General features: G+C 41.1%; 1 protein-coding gene and 1 long non-coding RNA gene across 2 annotated transcripts in view; both read right to left on the bottom strand.

Moving 5' to 3' along the window:
• LOC119730004 (nuclear receptor corepressor 2-like) overlaps positions 1-25,551 on the bottom strand; it is a 29,981-nt gene extending 4,430 nt beyond the window's left edge. Inside the window, exons 1-11 of the mRNA XM_038202794.1 lie at positions 25,547-25,551; positions 24,476-24,591; positions 12,086-12,231; positions 9,794-10,781; positions 7,691-8,435; positions 6,945-7,153; positions 5,707-5,916; positions 4,310-4,459; positions 3,674-3,724; positions 1,913-2,220; positions 518-1,154 (exon numbers count right to left, since the gene is read on the bottom strand). Coding sequence (XP_038058722.1) covers positions 518-1,154; positions 1,913-2,220; positions 3,674-3,724; positions 4,310-4,459; positions 5,707-5,916; positions 6,945-7,153; positions 7,691-8,435; positions 9,794-10,781; positions 12,086-12,231; positions 24,476-24,591; positions 25,547-25,551 — 3,565 coding nt within the window. The remainder of the gene's footprint in view (positions 1-517; positions 1,155-1,912; positions 2,221-3,673; positions 3,725-4,309; positions 4,460-5,706; positions 5,917-6,944; positions 7,154-7,690; positions 8,436-9,793; positions 10,782-12,085; positions 12,232-24,475; positions 24,592-25,546) is intronic.
• Positions 25,552-25,657: 106 nt separating this feature from the next.
• Positions 25,658-26,359, bottom strand: LOC119730158. Its single transcript, XR_005271344.1, has 2 exons — positions 26,070-26,359; positions 25,658-25,688 (listed from the first exon to the last, which is right to left on the bottom strand). It is a non-coding gene; the product is annotated as an uncharacterized LOC119730158 (long non-coding RNA).
• Positions 26,360-27,171: the final 812 nt, after the last annotated feature.

Below are 27,171 nucleotides of genomic sequence, written 5' to 3'. Positions count from 1 at the left end.
TTTTCACCGTTGGATCAACCACTGGAATCGTGTATGTATTCGTTTTGCGTATTTAATATGTACTGTTTGTGTTTTGTCAATTCAGTCTGTACTGTAGTGTTTGTAATTGTATGGGCACTCCCTAACACGAGCTGTGCTTTTTTGGCTGTGCTCCAAATCCTCCTCTTCTATTTATTTATATACATTGTATTGCTATTGATTGATGGAACTGGAAATAAATTTTGATGAAATGAAATGAAAATGAAATCACCTTGATTTCAATTATGTTTATAGTTTAAATTTCATCAAATTAAGGCAGTGAACTGCAATAAAAGTCTGGAAAATTCTTTTTTAAAACTCATACCATTCCTTGTTTTTTCCCCCAAATATTTTGTGATAACCATTGTAACTAATTTATTTTAAATTATTGAAGTATTGTATTGGTGCCCTTTTAAACCAAACAAGTAAATAATAAGATAAATACTATATTGGGTTCCTTTGCATTTGTATTCAAGAATGCACTAAGAAGCCTACATACCTGAAGTGCTTTCTGCTCGACTTCTTGGCGTTTCCTCCCTCAGCTCTGGATTGGGTGTTCCCGAGGTGATACTGGGTGGAGGCCTGATGGGTGTCCCCGTCATGATGCTCCCACCCATTGTACCTCTCATGTGATGGGCTCCTGGGTGGCTGCTACCCACCATATGGGCACCGGAGAGATGGGCGGAGTAGGCCGGGTGGACTGTAGTGATGCTATGAGCAGCGGTTGCAGGATGGGAGCATGTTGATGGGAAGGAACCCGGATGGGTGACAGGGTGCACCCCCGAGCCCGGATGGGCACCCGGGCTGGAACCCCTGGGTGGGAGCTTGAAGCGCACGGCACCCACACTTGGAGGCGCAGGCCATCTGTGGGATAAATTCACGGCTTGCTGCTGGGCGTAGTGTTCAGCCGGTGACGTGACTTCTCTCTGCTGCTGCTGCTGCTGCTGCTGCATTGGAGAGGTTGTGCGTCGGTCGCTGTGGGCAGGGTGTTGGGATGACGGGTGTGCCTGCGTGGTGTGGGGACTGATGGAGGGGTGGGGGTGGTGGGGGGAGGGGATACCCCCTGGGTAGTGCTGATGAGCTAGTATGTGGGAATGACCCGGGGGGAAATAGGGCAGGTAGACAATCTGTCCACTCTGTAGGGACAGAAAAGGAAATCCAAATCTCAAATCAATCACAAACCAGTTCATATTAAAAACTAAATTAATTCAAGTGGACTGAATTACATTTACTTGTACGTGTTTAAAAAGAAAAACAACACTCAAATGCAGAATTATCATCTACAGGATGTTTGCTACCAAAGGTTTACGTAGCTGGCATTTTTGGGCAGCACAGTCTGACAAGAATCAAAAGCACCTAAAACCCAATTGTGGCAGAAAAAAAAATCTCACCAGTAATCTACCAAACTTAATAAAGAATATGTGTTAACCCTCACTATCCAAGATGCTTCCAAATCCTTCTGGAACTTCGCAGTAGGATTGTGGAAGGTATAGCCCTGCCACTAATTAATGTCTTCGAGACTTGAAAGTTGACGTACATGTATAGAACATGTGCCAAACAGTTTACTGCACAGTGCAGGATTATTAAAAAATCTGGGAAGTTCCAAGTATTAAGCAGAATTACCAATGTTTCAGACTAGCAGTCCAGAATCCTGCTGAACCAACATGCATTAGGAGTAACTCTTCTTGATTCAAACAGATTTCAGTGTCAAATGGGAATTCTAGACTCTGAGAGCTGTTGCAAAAATACAGTGAAAGTTGATCTTTGGATACAGTCGTTTCTATCTTTTTCAAATGTTGAACTGTTCCTGTAATGAATCTAACTCGTTGGAACAATTTGGTTCAGCGCAACTCTAGAACTGAAGTCTTTAGGAAAAGATTCCCCCGATTCCTACCTGTGCATATTGTTGCAGCATCTGTTGCTGGATCTGTGGATCTAAGACATGTTGCTGTCCTGGAGGAAAGTTCTTAGACATGGGTGACTCTCGTCTAGGAGACAGTCTGGAATCCTTGGTGGTGGTTGGTGGGTACTGGCTGCCACGCTGGGCCACTGATTGGCTGATCTGCTGTGCCATCTGTGGAGTGATTGGCTGGCCTACCAGTTGATGCGGCAACTGCTGCTGCTGCTGTTGCTGCTGTTGTTGTTGCTGCTGCTGTTGCTGCTGTTGCTGTTGGCTCATCTGTTTGGCTGTTGCATAGTCCCCTAAAAAATTGTATAAAATGACAACAAGATTACACACAGAAAGATTACACACAGTAAAACTTGCGCCATTCCCCTGGCAAACTTTCTGTCCTTGTTATGTACGTAGCACTGTGAGCATAAATATCTTGTCAAGAAAGTCTTAAATTCTTTAAAAGCACAATACTCAACAATGGGCTGGGAATGTAGAAGTGGAAAATAGGACAAACAACTTGATATTATTATCCTGCTTTATTTCCCAATCCCACGTCACACTATTGAACCCCTTTAGTGTGGAAAGGCCCACATGTTAGAGTCATTAGTAATACTGAGCTGAGATCTCCAGAGACCTCGTAAATATCTATATTGGAAAGGATTTTTTGGACGTCGGCCTTCTCTCCACAGACCGCCTTTTAAGTTTGGTTCAGATTGATGACCGAACTTACAGTGAACTGAAACACACACACAGACACGTATAAAATGACAACAGCAAGAGAACACACAGAAAAAGCATTTTGCATTCATTAGAATTTTTGATGGTCCAAAAGGTGCAAGCCTACAGTCCTTTGTGCACTGACTGACTGTAACTTGTGAAAGAGACTTGCTTAGTCTCATTTTACTCTAGAAGTGTAAAATAGGATTACCCTGCAACGCTAATAACCAATGGGCTAGATCTAGTCCACTGTGTAGGGTGAGTCAAAAAGAAAATGACCTGGATCAAAGTTTGTTTTTACTTAAAAAGCAATCAAATTTGGGGCACCATTGAAGTGTGTCTTAAAAGAGCATGTTCTTCCACTCATCTGCACAAGAAAAGATTACTGAAATTGATCCATGCTTTCAGAGGTTATGCATGTTTTACTTTTTAAAAGAACTTATTTTTTTATAGATGTCCATGGAATGCCATTGGAAGCTATTGAGCTGAGTGAGAATTACAGATTACACACAAGCATTCAAATACAAATGAGATTTTAATCATTTGAGTCGAGACTGCAACATACTCTTTACTGTCAGATTTTGTGTTTTGAATAAAAGGAACAAGACAACTCTTTTTTTTTCTGAAATACTGATTGCCATTTTTGTCTGTTTTCCTTTGCAAGTTTTCGTTCACTCATGGAGGTCAGAAGACGTCCACGTTTCATTGTATTTAAAGGGTATTCATCAGTTCGTAGAATGGTAAATGCTCAGTAGAGGACAGCTGAATTTTGTGATTTTTTTTATTAAAATAGTCATAACTTGTTTCTTTCATCAAAGACCATATCTGCTTCATTGTTTTCTGTGCATGAAGGTTTTGGTTAAAGAGCTGGCTATGGCCATGTTCTTCTGACATTATGGCGTTCTATGAATTCAACTTGAGTACTACAAACAGGATTGGAACCTGTAACCTTTGAACAACCGATCAATCCAGGCACTGGTCCCTTTCCCCCAAAAATGCTGAACTACTTTTTCGTTATAAATAGAAACTCAAGTATGCAAGTACCTGCAATTGTGGAGGTCCGCATGCTCATTTGCTTTGCCGTTGCAAAATCACCTGCATAGTAAAAGATATGAATAATGAATTGGAATATCGACATTATTATTTCAGGATGGATGTGAGTGTCAAACAGCACTGCCTAAAACATTGCAGTTTGAAGAGCAGTGAAACGTGACAGAATCTGCCTGCTTGCCCCTGAGCCTAACACTTCGTGCCGGGATTATTGTTGCCGAAAATTTCGATTTTCGCAAAAGGCAAAATCTTCCAGCCAACTTCTGACGTACAGCTCAACGCCACAAATACTGATTCACAAGAGTCATTTCAACAGCATTTGTACGATATTTCTTGCTGAAACCTCATACGTTTCAACACTCCGCAGTGTGCACTTGAGCGTAAATTGAACAACAATAGACTGTGCACAACGGCCAATTCAAGATCAACACACGGTCCGCCTCCACAGACTTCACAGACTTTGTGTGTGTGTACAAAAGGCACGAGGGATTAGCGTGTTTAGACGCCACCCTTACTAACTCTAAACTAACTCTATGGGCCAAAAAGTTCAAGCAAAACTTGAAATGCAAACGACCAGAAGGGTTAATTAGTGTGACCGATATGGAGTGGGTGAGTATTCTCCTGACATACCGGCTAGTGTTTCCTTGGAGCTGTTGAAGGACGTTGTGTCTGGCTGACTTGATCTGGCCATCAGATTCATGTAATCCCGTTGCTGTTGGTGTGCCAGGTATAATGCTGATGGATCCATGTGGGGCATGGGACGCTCAAATGGGTTGGTTGCTGCAAGAGTTTCCGTTAAAAGAGTTTCAGTAAAACCAAATTTTCAATCTTATGAGTATGTGTGGTTTTGAAAAGAACCAGAGGGACTCAACGTTTCGAACAGTATGCTCTGCCCGTCGTCAGGAGAATGAGGGATTCCAACGATGATGCGATGTTATAAGGATGGGTGCGGTGAGGCGTGAGAATCATGATGCGATGTTATAAGGATGGGTGCGGTGAGGCGTGAGAATCATGGCATTATTGTTGGAATCCCTCATTCTCCTGACGACGGGCAGAGCATACTGTTCGAAACGTTGAGTCCCTCCGGTTCTTTTCAGAACCACACATACTCACAAAAGAGATTTATTCACATGGTGTCAGCACAAACTTATCTTGTCTTAGTATCTTTCCACCATGCAAACCTTCAAATCTCAGTTCAATCTTATATTTTACATTTCTCTAAATCCCATTCATTGTACAAGTATAATGGTTGTTATCTCAGTGAAGTTGTGATTGTTAAATGATGTCACTCAAAATAATATAGAAACCCCAAAATAGCAAAAATATCTTTTTCTGATGTCATTTTATCTCCCAAAAAAATGGAGCCTTGTTTAAAACAATTTCAACAAAATTACAGGTTTTTCATTGTGCGTGCATTGAAAATGCATGTTTACATAGGAGGGTTTTGAGGAATGATATAAATATCTGGGATATTTGTAGACAAATTGATCTGTTAATAGCCAGAACTCGGAACAACTGTCCTCAAATCTTCCCACAATGGTGTTATGAATTTGTAAACAGTGATGATAACCTAACGGTGTAAAGATTCTGGGAAAGTTGTCAACCATTCTGAGACTAATGTCTAATACAATGGGCTCACTGTGGATAATCTTGTCTACAACTTCATCTGGATATTTAATGCGACTATTAAAAAATCTACAAGTAGACTGTAAACTGTAACAAAAAAGCTGCATCCTCTCTGAAAGATCCTTGTTTGTTACTTCCCATGTTTGCAGCTGATTATGACTTAGGGCGTGATCCCTGGCTACATGGCATATATGTGTTAATGGCTTCTGAATAGTGCCCCTTGAACAAAGACATTGACAAAATGAGGAACCACCAACATAGGGCTGGATAGCTCAGGTGGTAGAGTACCGCACAGCAATCAGAGGTACGTGTAACACGTTCAAACCGCACTCCAGTCAAATTCTTTGTTGAACTTTAACAAAAATAGATGATAACTTGTGACAAGTGTCAGTCACGCATACCTCGTACAGTTCCACTGGTATCCACATACACCGGTGACCCTCTAGCCAATGCGTTTTCATATATACTGCGATGCATGAGTTGATCGTGACGGGAGGTTGCCTGGGTGACCCGTGGCCGGTCCCCTTCATAGGAGACCGGGGTACTCCTCGATGTGCCCGCTTCGTAACCGCTGGGAGTGGTTCGTTGACTCTCATGGTTAACTCTGGAATCTAGAGAAGGCAGAAAGGGTCAGGGAAAATATATCCAGGGAAAATATTAGCTCCCTCCGAAACAGCTCTTGTTTTCGTTGAAATTTTCTTTTTTCCTTCCCCCTTTTTTGTCAGACTCCTCTCTTTCTACCCACTCACTTTGGCACTTTTGTAAATCCGTAATCTTTTTTCCTTCCCCCTTTTTTTCAGACTCCTCTCCTTCCACCAAAGCACTTTGGAACTTTCGTAAATCCGGTCAACTTCAGACTTGGCACAAACTTGGGCCACCACCTGAAGATGTATGCCAGAGATTTTCGTCACGATGACGTAATCAGGCGTTATGTTAGGTCACATTAAAGGTTGTGGGTTTTGTACACGTTTTCTTCAATTCATACACTTTGGCAGTCTTTACTAGTCATCAAACCATACACACTTTGGCATTTTTCACAACTGTCTAGAAACTCCCCCACAATGCCATTATCCTCGGGCAATGAGTACAGGTCTGACTTTTACAAGGGTCAAATGAGCAACGGTCATCTCCAGCTCATAAATCTACGAGCTGTTGAGGGTCCTAGTCATGCCAATAGTCCCTTCTGTGACCCACATATAGATTTCAGGGGGAAAGTTAATATCATTTGTTCTCCGGCTTTGTTGTGTTGGAGAAAACTGAATTGCCTACAACCATTTAGTTTACCGATGGTACAGTCATGGAGCGATAACTCAATGGTACTATCATTTTTACCTCCACTGCAGCTTTTATCACAATAATCGCATCAAAAACTATGGGAAAGCTTTGCGATACATCAAAATGATGGGAAGCTTTTGAGGCAGTAACGATACAAAAAGGACATGTGCAAATATATTGAATATATCTGTTACGTTAAGGTTAAAAATGAATGGGTCAGAACATTTTTTTAACAGTTCATACAGTTATGCTGGATTATGTCCTGTCCAAAACGTCACTAAACCATAAACACAGATTATCTAAGAACCAACAATTCTTTACACTAAAAATTATTTGTCACCCCATTCTCGCACCAGATGCATACCTTTAGATCCGGAGGGTTCGTGGGACTGGGATTGCATCGGTGTCCCCCTCATGATAGACCCTGCCATCTCCCGTCCCCCTCTGTTGATGGGTGTGCCCTGGGTAATGGAACCCCCTCCACCTGCTACCCCCTCCTGCCGTGGGGATGTCGCTGACGGCTGGCCCTTGACAAGGAGGCCGTCATAGCCCGCTGGGGGTCTCTCGTATCGACTGGAGAAAGAGTGGATATTCCATGTGAGATTCAGCCAAAACTATGCATTGCAAAATGACTGTATAGGTTACTGTTTGCCGGGTAAAGCATAAACAGCAGTATTCAGCTTCATTATAAAAAAACCTTTCAGCTTTTTAATTAACAATGTGGTGCTTATATAGTGCTCTATACCTAAGGTTTCAAAGTGCTTTACAATTATTATCCCTGTTCATCAGGAATGAGACCCTGCAGCAGCTCGAGATCAGCGCATCCTGGCCTCTACCTTCACATGTACCCATTTACACTCCTGGGTGGAGGGAGGCAATTGCAGTTAAGTGTCGTGCCCAAGGACACAAGCACCATGTTCCCTGTCACAGTTCCAACCCACGTACCACGACACATGAGTCAAATATTGTAACACTTGGACCATAGCACCCCAAGAGACAAAGGCATTCCTTGTTCACCCCCCCCCTATACTTGGGACCAAACTTGATATTGACTTGTGATTTGACTTGTGATGGATTTGTTCTAGACTCGACTACAACTCTCAAACGCACCTTGTGGGAGGGTTGCCTGCTGTGGAGAAGTTAATGGGAGTACCCTGTGTGATAGATCCACTGTGGGGCTGGCCTAGCGGGGATGGCTTCTCAGTCTTGATGGCCTTGGGTGATAACTTGTTGATCAGCGGAGGGGGTGGTGGCACGTTCCCCTTCGTGGGTCTGAGAAGCGGGTTAGGCCGGAGCTGCTGCTGCGACTGCGAAACCCTGTCCATGGGTACCAGGGCAAATGGGGAACCAGACCTGGCCGGCCGGGCTCCAGGAGGGGAGGAGACATGAGGGTGTTGATCCCGGTCTGGGTAGATCTCTCCATGGGCGTCTCGTTGGTAGCGGGTGCCTGGGTACAACGCCCGACCGATGGCTCCACTTGGGTACCTCATACTGGGTATATCCGGGTGGCTGCTTCCCACTTCATAGACATCCCTATCCTGTAGCTGCTTCTGTTGCTGTTGTTGGGTTCTCTGATGGACTTGAGATGTGTGGGAGATGTGGGGCGAGACGTACGCCATGCCAGGGTCTGCTCTAGACACAGACGGCCGACGGTCTTTGCTGTCGCTGGAGTCTGCCCAGGAGGAGCTGCGCCCCGAGTGCATGTCTCTGTACATGCTCTCTGAGGAGCGGCGGCCTTCTTGGGAATCCTTGGGGTCCTTGGCAGATGCTGGACTCCGACGGGGATCGGAGAGACTCGAAGGGTTGCTTGTCACCGAGTCCTGCTGGCCGGGAGAACTAGCAGTGGAGGAATTTCCTGGACACAAAAAGAGGATTAAAAGAAACTTGAGTCATGAAATCATCACATGAAACAGTGCCATTTCAGGCACGTGTAATTTAAAGGGCCCATGCAATGTAATTTGTTTAATGCAATCCTTAAAAATGCACCTTTGTGTCCCATTTAACCTTATTTTCAATTATCATTTGGACATTTTAAGGGTACTTTGGTGCCTTTTTGGTTTTAATGCGAATGCAAATTTCCATATTTATATTCATGATCAAAGGTCTGATGCCATTTCAGGCAGAAATCTCAATGTTATAGCTATTTCAGCATCAAAAGTTGCCAGAATTTTGGATGTTTTGCCGTCATCAATTTCCTTTTCTTTGCCGATTCGTTGATGTGTCAGTACATGACAGTAATCTAGTGAGCAAACTTTCTCACAAATGTTTTCAATGAGCACATTTGGGAGTTCAAAATCTGAACAGAAATTGCCTAAACCGAACAGTGTCTTCCTGAAATGACATCACTGCAACAATATCCTCAGTTGTCTGGAAAAGCATGGGAATTAAAAAAAAATGTTTAAAGAAGTGCACCTTTCAATAAAATTAACCAAAAAGGGATGTCACATACATTAAGAGGAGTAGAAAGTTGCACAATATTATGTGTTCCTCAGAAAATGTCATGTCATGGACCCTTTTAAGCACCAAAACAGGTATTATAGACGAATTTGGGCACATGATTCACTGTACGCTCACAAGCCCCCCTTCAATGGAGAAACCATCATGCATGCAATTGCATAATTGTGCAAAGCAACTGTGCCGTAAAGGATGATCTGAACAATAGCTAGCACAATGCTTTCACCATTGAAGGGGGCCTTCGTGATAGAGTTGTTAGCGTGCTCGGCATGGTCTATACTGGTTTTTAGATTTTTTATCTTTGACTATAAAAATTATGAAACTTAAAAAAAATCCTGTGTATAAAGATAGTGTTACATGACATCAATTGAAGAACCTCCTTACCAGGGTTTGTCAACTGACCCATCTTTAACCCCTTAAGGACGGGTTATAATGGGGACATTCCTCCACACATAGAGCAAGTGGCCCGCATGACTGCACAGCCTTTGTGTGGTAGCGGGACTGCACAAAAGCAGCAGCTGTGGAACTACCCACTAGACGTGTGCCACGGCATACCACAGCTGGCAACTGCATTCCAATGAGGATTAGCGGCCGCGGCCATGACCGCTTCCCGTGCGCAGTGGGTTAATGTGTGTTGGGCTATCATGAGGTGATGTGTCTTGTATATTTACCAAATTTCTTATAAACTGCATTATGGTGAGAATTTCTCCAGAAATTTGAATACTTGAAATTCATTGAGAAGATAAAGTCAACACCTACCAAGATGCCTGTCAATGGCTGAGTCAATCAAATCCTTGATGTTATTGACCTTGCCTTCCATTCCGAGATACTCGGCCAGGGTCTGGTTAGGCTTCCCCGAGCTGGTGGCATCCCCAGGGGCCTCCACCCTAGATTGCCTACGTTCCTGTAGGGCCTGAGCTGGCGGCTGGGATGGAGGTTGCGATGAGGAGGAGAGTTCTCCTAATCGCTCTCTGCTGGTTGGAAGCTGGTGGAGTGAGCGGATGTATCGCTTCTCGTCGCTTGAGGAGACTTTGTCGCCTCCCTGTCCTTGACTCTCCAGGGCTCTGCGAGTCAGTGGCATCATTGATGAGTTGGTCGGTTCTTGGATAACCACGGCTTCCACATCTTCGTCTGCACTGCAGGTAGCGCTGGAGTCGTCATCATCACGCGGGCGCGACGAAGTGAGGGTCGGTCCCGGGGGGAGTTCGGCATGGGTTGACGGCATCTCTGATGTCAGAGATGACCTGTCGGGTTGAGAGGATGGACCAGGAGGTTGCTGCGATTCCGATGTCGGCTTCTTAGCAGCGTCAGCGTCTACCATCTGCTGCTGTTTTGGTTGTTGTTCGGGGTTTGCAACCTCGCGTCTGGCCCCCTCTTGTTGTTCGCTTGCCCTACCACCACCCTTGTCGTTTCCCGACTGGTTTTTGTCATGCCCTGTGTCCGGTAAACTCCCCTTGTTGTCCCCACCGGCGCTACTCGGAGCCATCCCAGACCCTCCACTAGGAGCTCCCACCTCCATCGGCTGAGCTGCTCCAAGATCCACCTCTCCTCCGCCTCCTTTCTTAGGCTTTCTGGGCAAGCCATCTCCTTCGTTCTCGCTGGCGCTGTCAGTGTCTGAGCTCCCCAAGTCATTATCAGCATCGTTGTCTTCGTCGCTGAACATCATGGAATCATCATCGTCATCCGACATGGCCGTCAGCGTGGAAACGGTACTTTCTGTCGTGGAGATGCGATGTTCCCTTTCCACCTATAAAAGAATAAAGCGTATCATTTCACTCTGTAATATTTTCAAGTACTACAAGTAACTTTGACTCACCCTTTCAATTTAAAATTGCCTCATATTTTGCTTTTTTTTGGCTAAACCTTTAAATGACTAATTAAGAAAAGAGAGATGGTTTTTAGAAGTATCGGAACTAACAACTCCATGTTTCTGACAGTATGCTCCGACTGTCGCCAGGAAACGAAAAGAAATAATGTTCAACTCAATATTATGATCGGAGAAATCACTTCCCATGGTGAATCTTCAAATTTGTCCTATATTCCATTCTTCACCGTACACAACCTAAACTTTCAATTGTGTGATTAACACCTGCAGTGCTTCCAAAAAGAAACAAAATGTACAAAGCTACATTGTACCATAACGTTGGCAACATCTGTAAAAGTGGGACCGACTGTTTGCCACCAACGTTGGTGAAGACTGGCCACAAAGGCAAACGGTCTTCCTGAGTTGTCGCCTTCATATGTTTTCCAAATTTGCCGACATGCACAATGAATGTAATGTTCCCATCATTGCTGAAATTTCCCATTTTTCTACATCTGCAGTTCGTCCATATATTGCTGGAAAACTTTCGCTTCGAGTCACAATTGGTTTTTTTTTGGATTGTAAACGTTTTTCTGAAAAGTTGAACAAAGAAATTGACTGAGCCGGGTTTGAATCTGAAACCTCCAAATTACCGTTCCAGTGCTCTACCAACTGAGCTATCTAGGCCTATGTTGGCGGTTCCCCAATTCGTCAATATCTTTGTTCAAAGGGCACTACCAGAAGCCATAAACCTGTGTATGCCATGTAGACAGAGATTATGTCCGAAGTCACGATGCAGACCAGGGAAATAGCAAACAGGGATCACTCAGAGAGGATACGGCTTTGTATTACAAATTTTCAAATGAGCCACAAAGGGAAAGTCATGAATAATTCAATAGTTTTGATTGGGCCAGTATGTTTATTCATGAAACAGAAGAATGATATCAAGAGCATTGTTGTTTTTTTTTAATAGTCAACCAGTATGGATGTCGTTGAGCTACCACACAGTAGCCTAGCGAGATGGGCTATGGATACTAAGATCCCTGGTTCGAATCCACGTCGTCGCTGCTCACTTTCAGCGACTGTTTTTCTTCTCTGAATTTATCGTTAATTTTATTTTAAAGGAAAAAAGAGAATGACAACCTAAGTATCTTGCGACGATTCAAAGGAAAACTGAATTATGCATGACTTTGGAGCATCCCGCCTACGAAAAAAAAATTGCTTGCAGGGCCTTGCTACAATCAGCATACCTTGGCTTTCCTGTTGTGCTCCTCCAGGATTTGCTCCAGGTTGAATTTCCTCTTGTAGTTGAAGTAGAAGTTCTTGCACTGAGCTTCTGTCTTGGTACCGACGGATTTGGAAATGGAGGCCCAGTCTCGGCCATGTTTCAGCAAACCTTTGGAGAACAGAAAACAGTGGACGAGTCAATGTGTGACACAAACAACTAAACTTAAGTAGAGGTCTATTCTGTTTGATGAACAGAGTATGGGCTTATCCGCATTTTACTTTATGAGTTGATGCTGTTTAGTTAATGTGCAGTCATGTAAATGATCCATATAATGTATGATCAGAGTTCCATAGCAATACGTCTTATTCTTATTATATTTTTTGAGTTATTTCACATGGAATGACTCGGAAGGCTCCTCATGAAGTTCATAATGTAGGGGGTTAAGTAAAGAAGGACAGGTAAATATATAGAGATTGAGGTAAACATGAAGAAAAAGTATAAATAGCAACAAACCAGATTATGATTCCCTTCTACATCAATCTCTCATATTCATCAAACCAAATTCCTTTTTTAAAAAAAATTCATCTACCGACGTCCACATGTTTCACTCTTTTTCAACCTCTATCCACGACTCAAAGTGTTCGGCCACCAGATCCTCAAATTGCCTGCAACTCTATATGATTGCCTCCCTTATAGCACAACATGGCGATGTTATAGAGTCCACGTCCTCCGGTTAAAAATATACTCATTGGTCAATCACTGATCCAGCATCTCAAGATGAGACTGCGACTAAAAAGTGAACTCACAAAATGTTGGCGGGCACGTTTTTGTAACATCAGCAATCTAAGTTTGCAGAGTTAACAATTGCAAGCGTGATTCTAGAACAAATGTACATACATTTTCGTACGTCATCGAAACAAAATGACCTTCTTGTGTACAAAGATATCATAACACAAATGAGGAATTTCAAGTTTTGAATATTCATCGCTTCAATGAAAAGTCATGTTTATTCATGTTCTTTCTTTTCTTTTCATTGGGGGGCTGTGGTCCAATGGTTACTGTGTTTGACTTGTGTGCCGTGGTACATGGGTTTCGAATCCTGACGGGGAACATTGTCCTTGTGCTCTTGAGCAAGGCACTTTACCATTATTGCTTCATCCTTCGGATGGGACGTAAAGCCACAGGTCCCGTGTGTTGTGTAAAGCATGTTAAAGAACCACATAACACTTATCGCTAAGAGAAGGGGTTTGCCCCGGTGTTTCTGGCAGAGGCTGCAATATGCACCGCAGCACCTTGTATACCCTTTATAAAGGTGCTACATAATGGGTCTCATATTTCTCATAAATTTCATTTACCTGTCTTTAAAAATAGACCTAATTACCAGCGCCTTGAGTACCTAATTGTTGGTAGATACATGCATTATATAACACTCCGGTACTATTATTTCTTTAGATCACATGCCTCTCTAAGCTAGGTGCACAATTTGCCTCACTCTCTGGAATGAAAAATGTGAACCATGATCACTTGCAATCTGATGCCATTTCCATGTGAATACTAGAATTCTTAAATCTGCCTTCCCGGTTTGTTTTAATTATTTAACTTGAACAAACATTTTGGCAGGGTTATTCCATCAAATAAGATCATCATTACAATACAGAGTAAACAGTAAGATATGCTGCACAAATTCAAACTACTCAGCATTTATGTACAGGGACGCTGACCTGACACTGAAGGATAAGAGAATTTGGAGAACACCGAAATGATCTTGCTTGTTTTCATATTCGTTTACATTTTCATTTTTTTGATAAAAAAGTAAAAATTTTATGAATGAAACGAAAATCAAAACCCTAAGAAAACATTTCTCATATTCCAATGACAATGGTGAAACTCTGTTGTTTGATTTTGTTACAGTGCTGTGAAAACAATGGAAACAAAAGTTACATTTAGTATCTCAGGCCAAATAAATAAGTTTCTTGTCATGAATTTTTGAGAAAAACAAAAAGAGGCGGCCCTTTTTTTCCACTCAAGATGGTAGATTTCTAAGGTGGCAGATGAATTCCACCATTTTCTCAACTGTTTTGCTCATACTTCTAAGTCCAAAGGAGCCCTCATCCTTTCTACAGGATTATAAACTTGCATAATACATAGCTACAATTTTGCTGGAAAATACAACAAGACAAAATATATTGTACATCTATGATTTAAAAAATGAAGAAAGGTGGTGGGCGGGGAAAAGGAAGCAGGCAAGGATGAGAAACATGTTAATTTTTTACTTGATTTTACGAGAACAAGGAAAGGAAAAATTAGAAGGAAACGTGAAGAAGCTTTTAGTTTCAACTCCAGATTTCTCAAGGTCTTACAATCCTTGTTAGTATAAACCTGGAGTGATCTTGTGACTATTTGTTGCACCTGAGCACAATGTTAGAATCATTGCTACAATGAACATGAACTATGGGTGATGGATACCAAGACAGCTCCTCTTCATTGATTGGGAGGCTCCGGAGGGACTATCTAGACAATTCAGATAAAATTCTACAAATAGGGCAGCTCAACACAGAAATCATTGTAATCATTGTAATCATCATTACAATACAGAGACAGTAAGATATGCTGCAAACATTCAAACTACTCGGCTTTTTGTACAGGGACACTGACCTGACACTGAAGGATAAGAGAATATATATATAGAGAACACCGAAACGATCTTGCTTGTTTTCATATTCGTTTACATTTTCATTTTCTTGTTAAAATAGTAAAGATTTTACAAATGAAACTAAAATCAAAACCTTCAGAAAACATTTCTCACTCTGTTGTATGATTTTATTACAGTGCTGTGAAAACAATAGAAACAAAAGTTACATTTTAGTAGCTCAGGCCAAATAAACAAGTTTCTCGTCCTGAATTTTTGAGAGAAGAAAAAGAGGTGGCCCTTTCTTTTACTCAAGATGGCGGATTTTCCAAGATGGCGGATGGATTCCTCCATTTTCTCAACTGTTTTGCTCATACTTCTGTGTCCAAAGGAGCCGTCACCCTTTCTATAAGCTTTCAAACTTGTAAATACATAGCTACAATTTTGCTGGACACATACAGGGTGAGCTAAAAAAGTGTGGAACCCAAACCCCAAAAATTATATTTGATGTTTAAAAAAATCTGGAGCACCAAAAATAATAATGACTGGAAGCCAATTTCATAGGCTACTTTTAGATGAAAACATTACTGAAATTGCTCAATCCGTTCAAAGAATATCACCATTTAAACACAATGACCCCCAAACCTGTTTTGTCCGAAAATGCGATTTCTAGAATCTTCGTCACAATTATCTTCAAACATCACCAGCGATAAAACCTCAGTTTAAAAGTTAAAAATATTCAACACAGTCATTTTGAAGCCCCGTCTTTAAAAAACAATTGGATTTTATCAATCCTATTGTTTGCCTAACCAGGGTTGTTAATAAAGATATTGTGTAATACAGCTGTTGAAACAAGTATTCTGTCTCGTTTTCTTTGTTGTTCCAAATAGTCAGAATACACAATAAATTGCTTTTTTTTGGGGGGGGGGGAGACGAAACAGGTTTTAGGGTCATTGTGTTTAAATGCTGATATTCTTTGCACTGATTGAGCAATTTCAGGAATTTTTTTTCATCTTAAAGTAGTTTTTCAAATTGGCTTTCCAGTCATTATTATTTTTGGTGCTACATATTTTGTTAAATATGACTAATATTTTTGGGGGTTTGGGTTCCGCTTTTTTGACTCATCCTGTATAACAAGACAAAATATACTGTACATGTATGATTTATAAAATGAAGAAAGGAGGTGGGTGAGGGAGGGAAGCAGGCAGGGACAAGAAACATGTTCATATTTTCATTTGGTCTTACAGAAACAAGGAAAGGAAAAATAAGAAGGAAACGTGAAGAAGCTTTTCGTTTCAACTCCAGATTTCTCAAGGTTTTATATTCCCTGTTAGTATAAAACTGGAGTGATCTTGTGATAGGGCAGACCACTCTTTGTTGCACCTGAGCACAATGTTAGACATGGAAATCAATGCTACAATGAACATGAACTATGGGTGATGGATACCAAGACAGCTCCTCTTCATCAATATGGAGGGCCCTGATTGACTATACCGAGAGTTTACATAAAACTGAACAAAAAGTGTACCTCAGCATTGATATCATTGCACCACTTGGCCTTTTCTTGAACTTCGTCTTTCTCTTCACAGTCCTTCGAGTGAAGTCCATGCGTACAATCATCAACATCTACTTATCCAATCTGGCTGTGGCTGACTCACTCTACCTTATGAGTGACTTTATATGGGCACTGTATTCACCTTCAGAGTACAACTTCTTACAAGCCCAAAGAGCATTTCCAATTCTGCGGTACACGTTCCTGGCAGCTTCTTATTTCTTTGTGGTTACCATAGCAGCCGAGAGATTCTCTGCAGTGCGCAATCCTCTGACATTTAAAGAAAAGGCCTCTAAATCTCGAGCAGCAAAGATATCAGCAGGAATCTGGGTGCCGACAATTATTGTTGCTGTGATTCTGATATTCTTACCAGAGCCTGTCTTCACTGACGTCCTCTTTTGGATTAATTTTCTTATCAGCATTGTCTGTTTTATAGTTACTCTTGTTTTGTACATCTATGTAGTGGTGAAAGTTCGCAAGCAATCAGTCCTGTTGCCAAACCGTCCCAAGCCAGCAGGCAAGGTCCTCTGTATGGTTACAACCAATACTGCTGTTTTCTTCATTCTGAACTCACTAGCCATTGCAGATGCAAGTATAGTAATCAAGTTAGTGTCTTTTTCATGGCCTGCCCAGGCTGTTGCATATGTAGAACTTGGGGAAAAAAGTGCCATCGTGACTCTATGTACGGAAATCTTGCAACTCATCAATAGCTCAATCAATCCCCTAGTCTACAGTGCCACAAATGCTGACTATCGTACAGCTGTAGTTGAGGCTTTCTCATTCTTGAAACTGTGCTGTCGTTGCTGCCCAAGACGGAATCCCAGCCGACCATCGCAGCCAGGGAAGCAGATTGAGCTTCGTGTGATCCCAATGTTCCAGGCAAAGCAGCAGCAAGGCATCCATGCACAGTCAGCAGCATGTTCAAGTGCATGTTGAGGTACATGCAGAACCAGCGGGGACCCCAGCGCTTGCAAGTTCTCATCAGGAACAATGCTCTAGTCTGACTGACTGCAAGCTATCCATGCAAGGGGAACAGTGTGTACATCCAGAACCAGCAGAGAGCCAGCAGCCACTTGCAAGTACTCAGGAACAATGTCCTGGGCTGACTGGCACCGAGCCATCAGCACAAGGGCAGCAGTATGCACATCAAGAGTCAATCGTTTGAAAGGTGTAAAGAACAATGTTCTCTGGTAACTGATGAGTGCAAGCCATCCATGCAAGGGGAACCAAGTGGAAACTGACTGATGGACACGAAGAGTGTTAAAGCTGTAACCTGACAGTCTAAAACCTGTTTATACATGTACATGTACAATGTAGATAACGCAAAATGGGAGTGCCAAGTAAATTTGATGTGAAGAAACTAAAACAAGTAATTTGCTATGGAAAGGAATGGTGAGAAAATAAATTAGTGATAGAGTATGCGTACTTGTAGTTGATAGATGAAAGATTGACCCCAACAGAACTCAACCCATCAAACCCCAACGGCATGTTTTGTTGGAATCTGTCAGGATGGGTACATGCAGTTCCCCTAAACTGACAGTCTTTTACATTGGGTTGGCACACCTCCAGAAACAAAGTCAGAAATATGCGTGTGCAGTTTCCCATATGGTGTTGGAATTTGCCAGGATGGGTATGGTTCCTAGTAAATCATGCTAGGGTAGCAGACCAGTAAGTAAACTTCCATAGACCCCAATGCTAAATGCTCCCACTTCAAAAAATCGGGAAAAATACTCACAACTCTCCAAGGTGTTCGAGACACACATCAAAGTAAAGCTTATTTCATCATCTTTCATTTTCTTTTCAATTTTCGGGGGGTCAACTGATGACTTTTAGGAGAAATTTCCATCTGAAGACGATCACCCCTGAAAATAGTCCTGAAGCCCATCGCCATTTTGAAAAACGATGCCTACACTCCATTGCAAAATAGAGCACTTTTAGGGTCCAAATTACATCAAAATTACACAGAACTACAAGCTCCCAGTCCTGTGCACAGCTTCCACCCATATTTTTTACAAACCCTCAAGTTCATGGCCCACAGCATGCTCAAATATCGAAGATTTTGAGGGCATGCAAATCGTGATTTGGCCGGCGCAGGCAATTTCGGACCGATTTACTGGTCTGCACCCTATAAAGAAGCGAGGTTTTGAAAAAATTTTCCAAACCACTTGTACGGCACGAGGAAGGATGGATGACTCATATTTCATCAAAAAATTGCGAGAAAAAAAATCTCCGACTGCGATTTCTGGCCTGAAAACAAGCCCTCTGTTTGCGGCTACCTTACTGTAGGGCGCCCCCAACGGGCGTTTATTGAGTTTTTGCTCCTTCCGACCCCAAATTACCCCCCCCCCTTGTTCGCTCGAAATTGCTGTGATCGGAGGACGGTCCATCGGCCCTATTCAGATTTTGGGCGCATTTGTTGCGGAACCGCCATTGGTGACCCCTTTTGAAACGCTGCCCCCCCCCCCCCCCGGTTCCGCCCCCCCCCCCTGAAAAAAAAACACTCCGCAAACATTTGACAACAAACGGTGGAAGGCGCCATTTTGAAACTATAGGTAGCAGACCAGTAAATAAACTTCCATAGACCCCAATGCTAAATGCTCCCACTTCAAAAATTCGGGAAAAATACTCACAACTCTCCAAGATGTTCGAGACACACATCAAAGTAAAGCTTATTTCATCATCTTTCATTTTCTTTTCAATTTTTGGGGGGTCAACTGATGACTTTTAGGAGAAATTTCCATCTGAAGATGATCACCCCTGAAAATAGTCCTGAAGCCCATCGCCATTTTGAAAAACGATGCCTACACTCCATTGCAAAATAGAGCGCTTTTAGGGTCCAAATTACATCAAAATTACACAGAACTGCAAGCTCCCAGTCCTGTGCACGGCTTCCACCCATATTTTTTACAAACCCTCAAGTTCATGGCCCACAGCATGCTCAAATATCGAAGATTTTGAGGGCATGCAAATCGTGATTTGGCCGGCGCAGGCAATTTCGGACCGATTTACTGGTCTGCACCCCTAGGGAGTTAGGGTTAAAAAGAACTCTTCATGACAATTAAGCAACAGAATTTGATAACAGAAATGAGGTTTTGGTTTGTCCTTATCAATGAGTAAGTATTATACTGTTTACATACACAGTGCATACTGTGATTACCTTTTGTGTGAGAAAACCAGCAAAGGTAATCACATGTGTCCATGTAACCCTTCCATTGTACAATGTAAATATCTACTTAACAATCACTTGTCGTAATTCCAGTCACACAAACATGTACATTGTAAATTTTCTGCTAAAAAGTTGCATCAAATTATGTGTGCGCTTGAATCACCATACCACCTGTGCAAGTCTGAAAAAAAATGCTGTACATTTTTTACCATCATTTCATTTGGGTCAGGTTGGTTTCGATTTGGCATTTAGATATTTGGGTTGGAAAAAAAACCCCTGAAATACCAAAGTTAACCAAAAAAACCCCAAGATTGATGTGTTTCAAGTTTTATGTTCATAGAAGCTGGAAAAACCGGGGAAAAAAATGATGTTCTTTTAGTCTGGTCGTCTGGCCCTGCTTCACACCAAATGGAGTAATTTATAGACGTCGGGGAGTTGTCAAGTCAGGAAACCAGACTAACTGGCATACACCCGTTCACGGAAGTGTACCCGATTGCAAACAAAATGGACTAACTAAATTTGGTAAATTGGGGGCAGTATTTGAAAAAAGTCTATTTCCAAATGCCGGTTAGCAGACTATCGTTGAAAATTAATACAAAAATGCCACTTTTGGGCGAAGTGTTTATGTGATGTAAATACAAATGATTACTGTTCACTAAAGTGTTGCAAGTAAGTAGACTAAAAATGCAAATTTCTTAAGATGCTTCATAAGTTGGTCTTTCCATGCAAAAATTAGAATAATTTTAATTACAAAATGCCACACAAGTGACTGATCAAAATGTCACACACTTGACCACTGAACAATTCCCATTTAGTAAAACTAAAGCAGAGGGTGTACATTGTTTATGCATTCTGTAAATGTGAACCATGATCACTTGCAATCTGATGCCATTTCCATGTGAATACTAGAATTCTTAAATCTGCCTTCCCGGTTTGTTTTAATCATTTAACTTGAACAAACATTTTGGCAGGGTTATTCCATCAAATAAGATCATCATTACAATACAGAGAAAACAGTAAGATATGCTGCAAAAATTCAAACTACTCGGCGTTTTTGTACAGGGACACTGACCTGACACTGAAGGATAAGAGAAGAGAACACCGAAATGATCTTGCTTGTTTTCATATTCGTTTACATTTTCATTTTCTTGTTAAAATAGTAAAGATTTTACAAATGAAACTAAAATCAAAACCTTAAGAAAACATTTCTCACTCTGTTGTATGATTTTATTACACTGCTGTGAAAACAACAGAAACAAAAGTTACATTTTAGTAGCTCAGGCCAAATGAACAAGTTTCTCGTCCTGAATTTTTGAGAGAAAAAAAGAGGCGGCCCTTTCTTTTACTCAAGACGGCGGATTTTTCAAAATGGCGGATGGATTCCTCCATTTTCTCAACTGTTTTGCTCATACTTCTGTGTCCAAAGGAGCTGTCACCCTTTCTACAAGCTTTCAAACTTGCAAATACATAGCTACAATTTTGCTGGACACATACAGGGTGAGCTAAAAAATGCGGAACCCAAACCCCCAAAATTATATTTGATATTTAAAAAATATGTAGCACCAAAACTAATAATGACTGGAAAGCTAATTTCATAGGCTACTTTTAGATGAAAACATTACTGAAATTGCTGAATCCGTTCAAAGAATATCACCATTAAAACACAATGACCCCAAAACCTGTTTTGTCCGAAAATGCGATTTCAAGAATCCTCGTCACAATTATCTTGAAACATCACCAGCGATAAAACCTCAGTTTAAAAGTTGAAAACAATCAACAAAGTCATTTTGAAGGCCCGTCTTAAAAAAAAAGGGATTTCATAAATCATATTGTTTGCCTAACCAGGGTTGTTAATAAAGATATTGTGTAATACAGTTGTTGAGATTTAAAGTATACTGTATCATTTTCTTTGTTGTTCCAAACAGTCAGAATACACAATATTTTTTTTTTTTTTTTTTAGACGAAATAGGTTTGGTTTCCACGTTTTTTTACTCATCCTGTAAAACAAGACAAAATATATTGTACATGTGATCCAAAATGAAGAAAGGAGGTGGGCGGGGAAAAGGAAGCAGACAGGGACAAGAAACATGTTCATTTTTTACTTGATCTCATAGAAACAAGGAAAGGAAATATTAGAAGGAAACGTGAAGAAGCTTTTAGTTTCAACTCCGGATTTCTCAAGGTCTTATATTCCCTGTTAGTATAAAACTGGAGTGATCTTGTGATAGGGCAGACCACTCTTTGTTGCACCTGAGCACAATGTTAGACATGGAAATCAATGCTACAATGTACATGAACTATGGGTGATGGCTACCAAAATGGCTCCTCTTCATCGATTGGGAGGCTCCGGAGGGACTTTGTCGAGAGTTTAGATAAAAATCAACAAATACAGTCCCTCAGCACTGATATCATTGCACCAATCGGCCTTTTCTTGAACTTTGTCTTTCTCTTCACAGTCATTCGAGTGAAGTCCATGCGTACAATCATCAACATCTACTTATCCAATCTGGCTGTGGCTGACTCCCTCTACCTTATGACTGACTTTATATGGGCACTGTATTCACATTCAGATTACAACTCTTTACAAGCCTGGAAAGCCACTCTAATAATGCGATACATGTTCCTGGCAGCTTCTAATTTCTTTGTGGTTACCATAGCAGCTGAGAGATTCTCTGCAGTGCGCAATCCTCTGACATTTAAAGAAAAAGCCTCTAAATCTCGAGCAGCAAAGATATCAGCAGGAATCTGGGTGCCAACAATTATTGTTGGTGTGATTCTGGTATTCATACCAGACACTGTCTTCATTGACATCTGCTTTTGGATTCATTTCCTTACCAGCATTGTCTGTTTTATAGTTACTCTTGTTTTGTACATCTATGTAGTGGTGAAAGTGCACAAGCAATCAGCCCTGTTGCCAAACCGTCCCAAGCGAGCAGGCAAGGTCCTCTGTATGATTGTAACCAATACTGCTGTTTTCTTCATTCTGAACTCACTGGCCATTGCAAATGCAAGTATTGCAATCAAGGTAGTTCATTATTCTTGGCCTGCCCAGGCTGTTGTGTATGTAGAACTTGGAAAAAAAAGTCATATTGTGAATCTATGTATCCAAATCTTGCAACTCATAAATTGCTCAATCAATTCCCTAGTCTACAGTGCCACAAATGCTGACTATCGTACAGCTGTAGTTGAGGCTTTCTCATTCCTGAAACTGTGCTGTCACTGCTGCCCAAGATGGAATCCCAGCCGACCATCCCAGCCAGGGAAGCAGATTGAGCTTCGCGTGATTCCAAAGGCAGACAATGACCAAGAGCACCATGCTGCCAGGCCAAGCAGCAGCAAGCCACCAAGCCAAGGGCATGTACAACACACAGAGAGTCAACAGTCACTGGACAGCTGTCAAGAACAATGTTCCAGGCAAAGCAGCAGCAAGGCATCCATGTACAGTCAGCAGCATGTTCAAGTGCATGTTGAGGTACATGCAGAACCAGCAGGGTCCCCAGCGCTTGCAAGTTCTCATCGGGAACAATGCTCTAGTCTGACTGACTGCAAGCCATCCATGCAAGGGGAACAGTGTGTACATCCAGAACCAGCAGAGAGCCAGCAGTCACTTGCAAGTACTCAGGAACAATGTCCTGGGCTGACTGGCACCGAGCCATCAGCACAAGGGCAGCAGTATGCACATCAAGAGTCAATTGTTTGAAAGGTGTCAAGAACAATGTTCTCTGGTAACTGATGAGTGCAAGCCATCCATGCAAGGGGAACTGAGTGGAAACTGACTGATGGACACGAACAGTGTTAAAGCTGGAACATGACAGTCTTAAAACCTGTTTATACATGTACATGTAGATCACGCAAATAGGAGTGCCAAGTAAATTTGATGTGAAGAAACCAAAACAAGAAATTTGCTATGGAAAGGAACGGTGAGAAATAATAATTTAGTGATTGCATATCTGTACTCGTAGTTGATGGGATGAAGATTAACCCTCACAGAACTCAACCCATCAAACCCCAACACCATGTTTTGTTGGAATCTGTCAGGATGGGTACAGTTCCCCTAAACTGACAGACTTTTACATTGGGTTGGCACACCTCCAGAAACAAAGTCAGAAATATGTGTGTGCAGTTTCCAACACGGTGCTGGAATTTGCCAGGATGGGTATTGTTCCTAGTAAATCATGCTAGGGAGTTAGGGTTAAAAAGAACTCTTCATGACAATTAGACAACAGAATTTGATAACAGAAATGAGGACTGGTTTGTCCTTATCAATGAGCAAGTATTATACTGTTTACATACACAGTGCATACTGTGATTACCTTTTGGTGAGAAAACCAGCAAAGGTAATTACATGTGTCCATGTACATGTAACCCTTCCATTGTAAATATCTACTTTAAAGGTATAGTCCATCATTTGTAATTTATGCATTTTGTTCGCTTGAAGCAGCAAAAGTGCTGAAAATCTAAAGAAGGGTACTGAAACCTGATGAAGTTTCAGCTCAGCTTCAGCTGTATATTCCGAGAAAAACAACATTCTAGGATCTCGATTTCAAATCAAAAGTTGCTGAATCATGTTTTGAAGTTGGAAAAGTTGCAAATTTAAAAGATTAATGTGAGGAGAAATTGCTAAGCGTAACCACACATGCCCGTAATTGGCCCCTGGGTCATTCGAATAGCCCGCGGGCTCCCATGCATACAAGCACTATGCGATCCATATTCCCTGGGATTTGTTTCGGTAGTGCGATATTGTCATGTCACAAATTTCCACACGCGTAACCAAAAAATGGGTCTCAAAATGTAGCTAACAACATTCCCCCACGGTCTACCTAAATGACGTTATCATAAGAAGATCAGATTTCAAAAATTATGACCCCTCCAATGAAAGTGGACTTCCTTTTATTGCAGTGTTTACATTAGGTATATTTCCTGTGACCCAGACATTTCAAGTAAGGTCAATAATCCTAACTGACTTTTTTAACAAAGTCTGGCCTAAATTCCACCCTTTAACTGGCAGATGGAAATATTTGAACACTCACAAACTATTTAAACGAAAGAGTCACCAATATCCTACCTAGCTCCTCAGAGATGCCTTTCTTCTGGTCATGGGGTAGCTCCGCCCACTTGGCTGGCAAACTCTTGAGACGTCTCACTCGCCTCCGGGGAGTCTTGCAGAATGGCATTGGACATCTAAAACAAAAGTGGATAATATTTTATTATGATAAGACACTGATATTCATATAGTGTCATAACCCTAATAATCCTGAATCCTGAAATTTTGAAAAGATTTTCCCCACACCCTAGAGAGTTTGGGGTGACCAGTTCGTGCCGGGATTATTTTGAGATTGAATGGATTGTGGGATTGTTTAAGTGAAGTTCTGCATGTAGCACTTTCAAAACCTAGGATATACCGGTATGAAAGCCCAATTTATAAGCTTTATTTTAGGACAAAAATCATTCAAATCACTCATGTACTTAAGGTGTGTGTTCTTTCAGCAAAATGAAAACAATTCACACACATCCTTATGTGATCTGTTTTCGTTTTGCTGAAAGAACACTAAACTTTTTTGTGATGTATCAGACATCGACAAAGAAATATTTTACAGACGGGACCTGGCAACATAATTACAGGAATTTAAGTCTGGCCGGTCACAATCATCCGGGATTAAAATTGTGTAATAGGGGAAGTATAATGATTGAAGAGGTGAAAATATTCTCAAAAGACAAAAAATTATCTTGGCAGCTCTAGACTGAGTGAGACAGTGGACAGGAAATGTTTACTTAAAAAAATCCTTCACCAGTTGTTCAGAATGAAGTTAGACAATGATAATATGTACACATGGTCAAGAGCACGATAAAAGATTGTCTACCATTAGTATATGACTAGTGAAATGAGATGACCTCAATGGACCTTAAATCTAAAACTCCCAATTTGGCCATATATTACACTATCCTTCAGATGACTAGATGATGTAAAACGCACTGCTGCAGCAAACCACCCTTCAGATCAAAGATGCTTCTCTCCAGAAGGTTGTCATTGAAGATAATGATGATGATGATGATGATGATGATAATAATGACTGTCGTTTATATTTGATCAAAGTGTCACAAATTAAGATGCCTTTTATGACATCCTGCCGACTACGCCATTTTTGTAACCGAGCTGGAAAGGTTACGCAGAAAATTTGAAAGTGACACTGGGTATATATTCCACTATAAATTGATCAAAATTTTATTACTACAAAAAACAAAAAACTACAAAAAAACGACAGTCATTCTTCAGCAGTCTGTAATAACAGAAAACAGAAGAATAGAAATTAATTTTTTTACAAATATACAATGACTATGAATCCAATATTCAATTATTTAATTATTTGAAATAACCATCTCTCCTTATCCTTGGTTATATCTTATCTTGAGAAATTGCTTTACTGGTTCTATAAACCTCAATTTCCATTGATTTGTTCCATAGAAATGTTTTTGCTGCGAATTTACAAGTACATTTCTTACGAGAGGCATAAAAATATTAAAGGCATACAAATTTAATCAAGGAGAAATAATCTCCATAAGCACTTGCTATGCAATAATTTTACAACACATTAATCTCCAAATCTCTAAATCTCCAATTTCTTAGGCACATTTCAAGCAATAATGTTTTATACACGTACCCAAATATTATGGATGCTGGATAAGGGATACACTGGTCTACTCGAGAAGGCTTCTCTATTTGTGACCATCAGGAACCACAGAACTACAAGCAGTAGCTGTAATAAAATTACTGTACATATTAAGTAATCTCATAAATATTAATAAATGTTTTCGATGAAGGAATATTAAATAACCATCAGTGCCATCAAAATGTTTCATCTCCACAGTACATGTGTACCCATCCGTAGTTATTCTATATTGATGAATTTATAATGCATTTTATACAGTACATCTATTTCTTAACATTTGTTTGTTTTAAACAGCAATGCTCATAAAAAGAGTATTCAATATTCTGTATTCGTACATCCTTCTTTATGTCTCATGTGTTTCATTTCAGGCTAGAACATTCTCTTATTTCTCTGGCTGGCTCGCAATAAGGTGTGGCTGGCAGCAGCAACGACAAGCAGTCAAGTGACCTACCCATGCTTGCTTACTTGCCAAAAAACTAGTGAAAAATTCACGGAATGTGCGTCCGAAGCCCTATGCTTTTGAGACACTGCACGGAATAAAAGGCTTTTTCGCACTGCATGTCATATGCAAATTGTTACGCAACTATGTATGCTCTATTCAACGGAAAACACAAGAGGGCGCTCGCATGCTCCGACAACTTTCGCATCGCTGTTTATGCTAAAAATATCAGACATCGACAAAGAAATATTTTACAGACGGGACCTGGCAGCATAATTACAGGAATTTAAGTCTGGCCGGTCACACTTGGGTCTCTTGGTGAAACCTTTATTAAAAAGAAATATTGTGATTAAAACATGTGTATATAATGGAGAAATATAGCTGCAGTATACCAGTGCATCTCAACAAGCCACTGAAATGTCACTTCTGTTGGTATACCGTGGCAGTGAAAATGTCGAGCAAAAGGCACTTTTTAAAGGAAACATGCAGTAGAAATTCAGCCTATCTTGTTTTTATGCACGTTATTACGTGTTGCAAAAATACATACAAGAAGTTAATACTTGTGTTCATCGAAAGTGACAAGAAAATGTAGCAAATCCTCTCATCAATACATGTAAGAGGGGGGGCTATTTTGCTTTTGTCACAAAGGTACTC

Source organism: Patiria miniata, unplaced genomic scaffold (genome assembly GCF_015706575.1).
Source record: "Patiria miniata isolate m_02_andy unplaced genomic scaffold, ASM1570657v1 HiC_scaffold_22, whole genome shotgun sequence".
Classification (NCBI taxonomy): domain Eukaryota; kingdom Metazoa; phylum Echinodermata; class Asteroidea; order Valvatida; family Asterinidae; genus Patiria; species Patiria miniata.
This window is presented reverse-complemented; position numbering and strand designations above follow the sequence as displayed.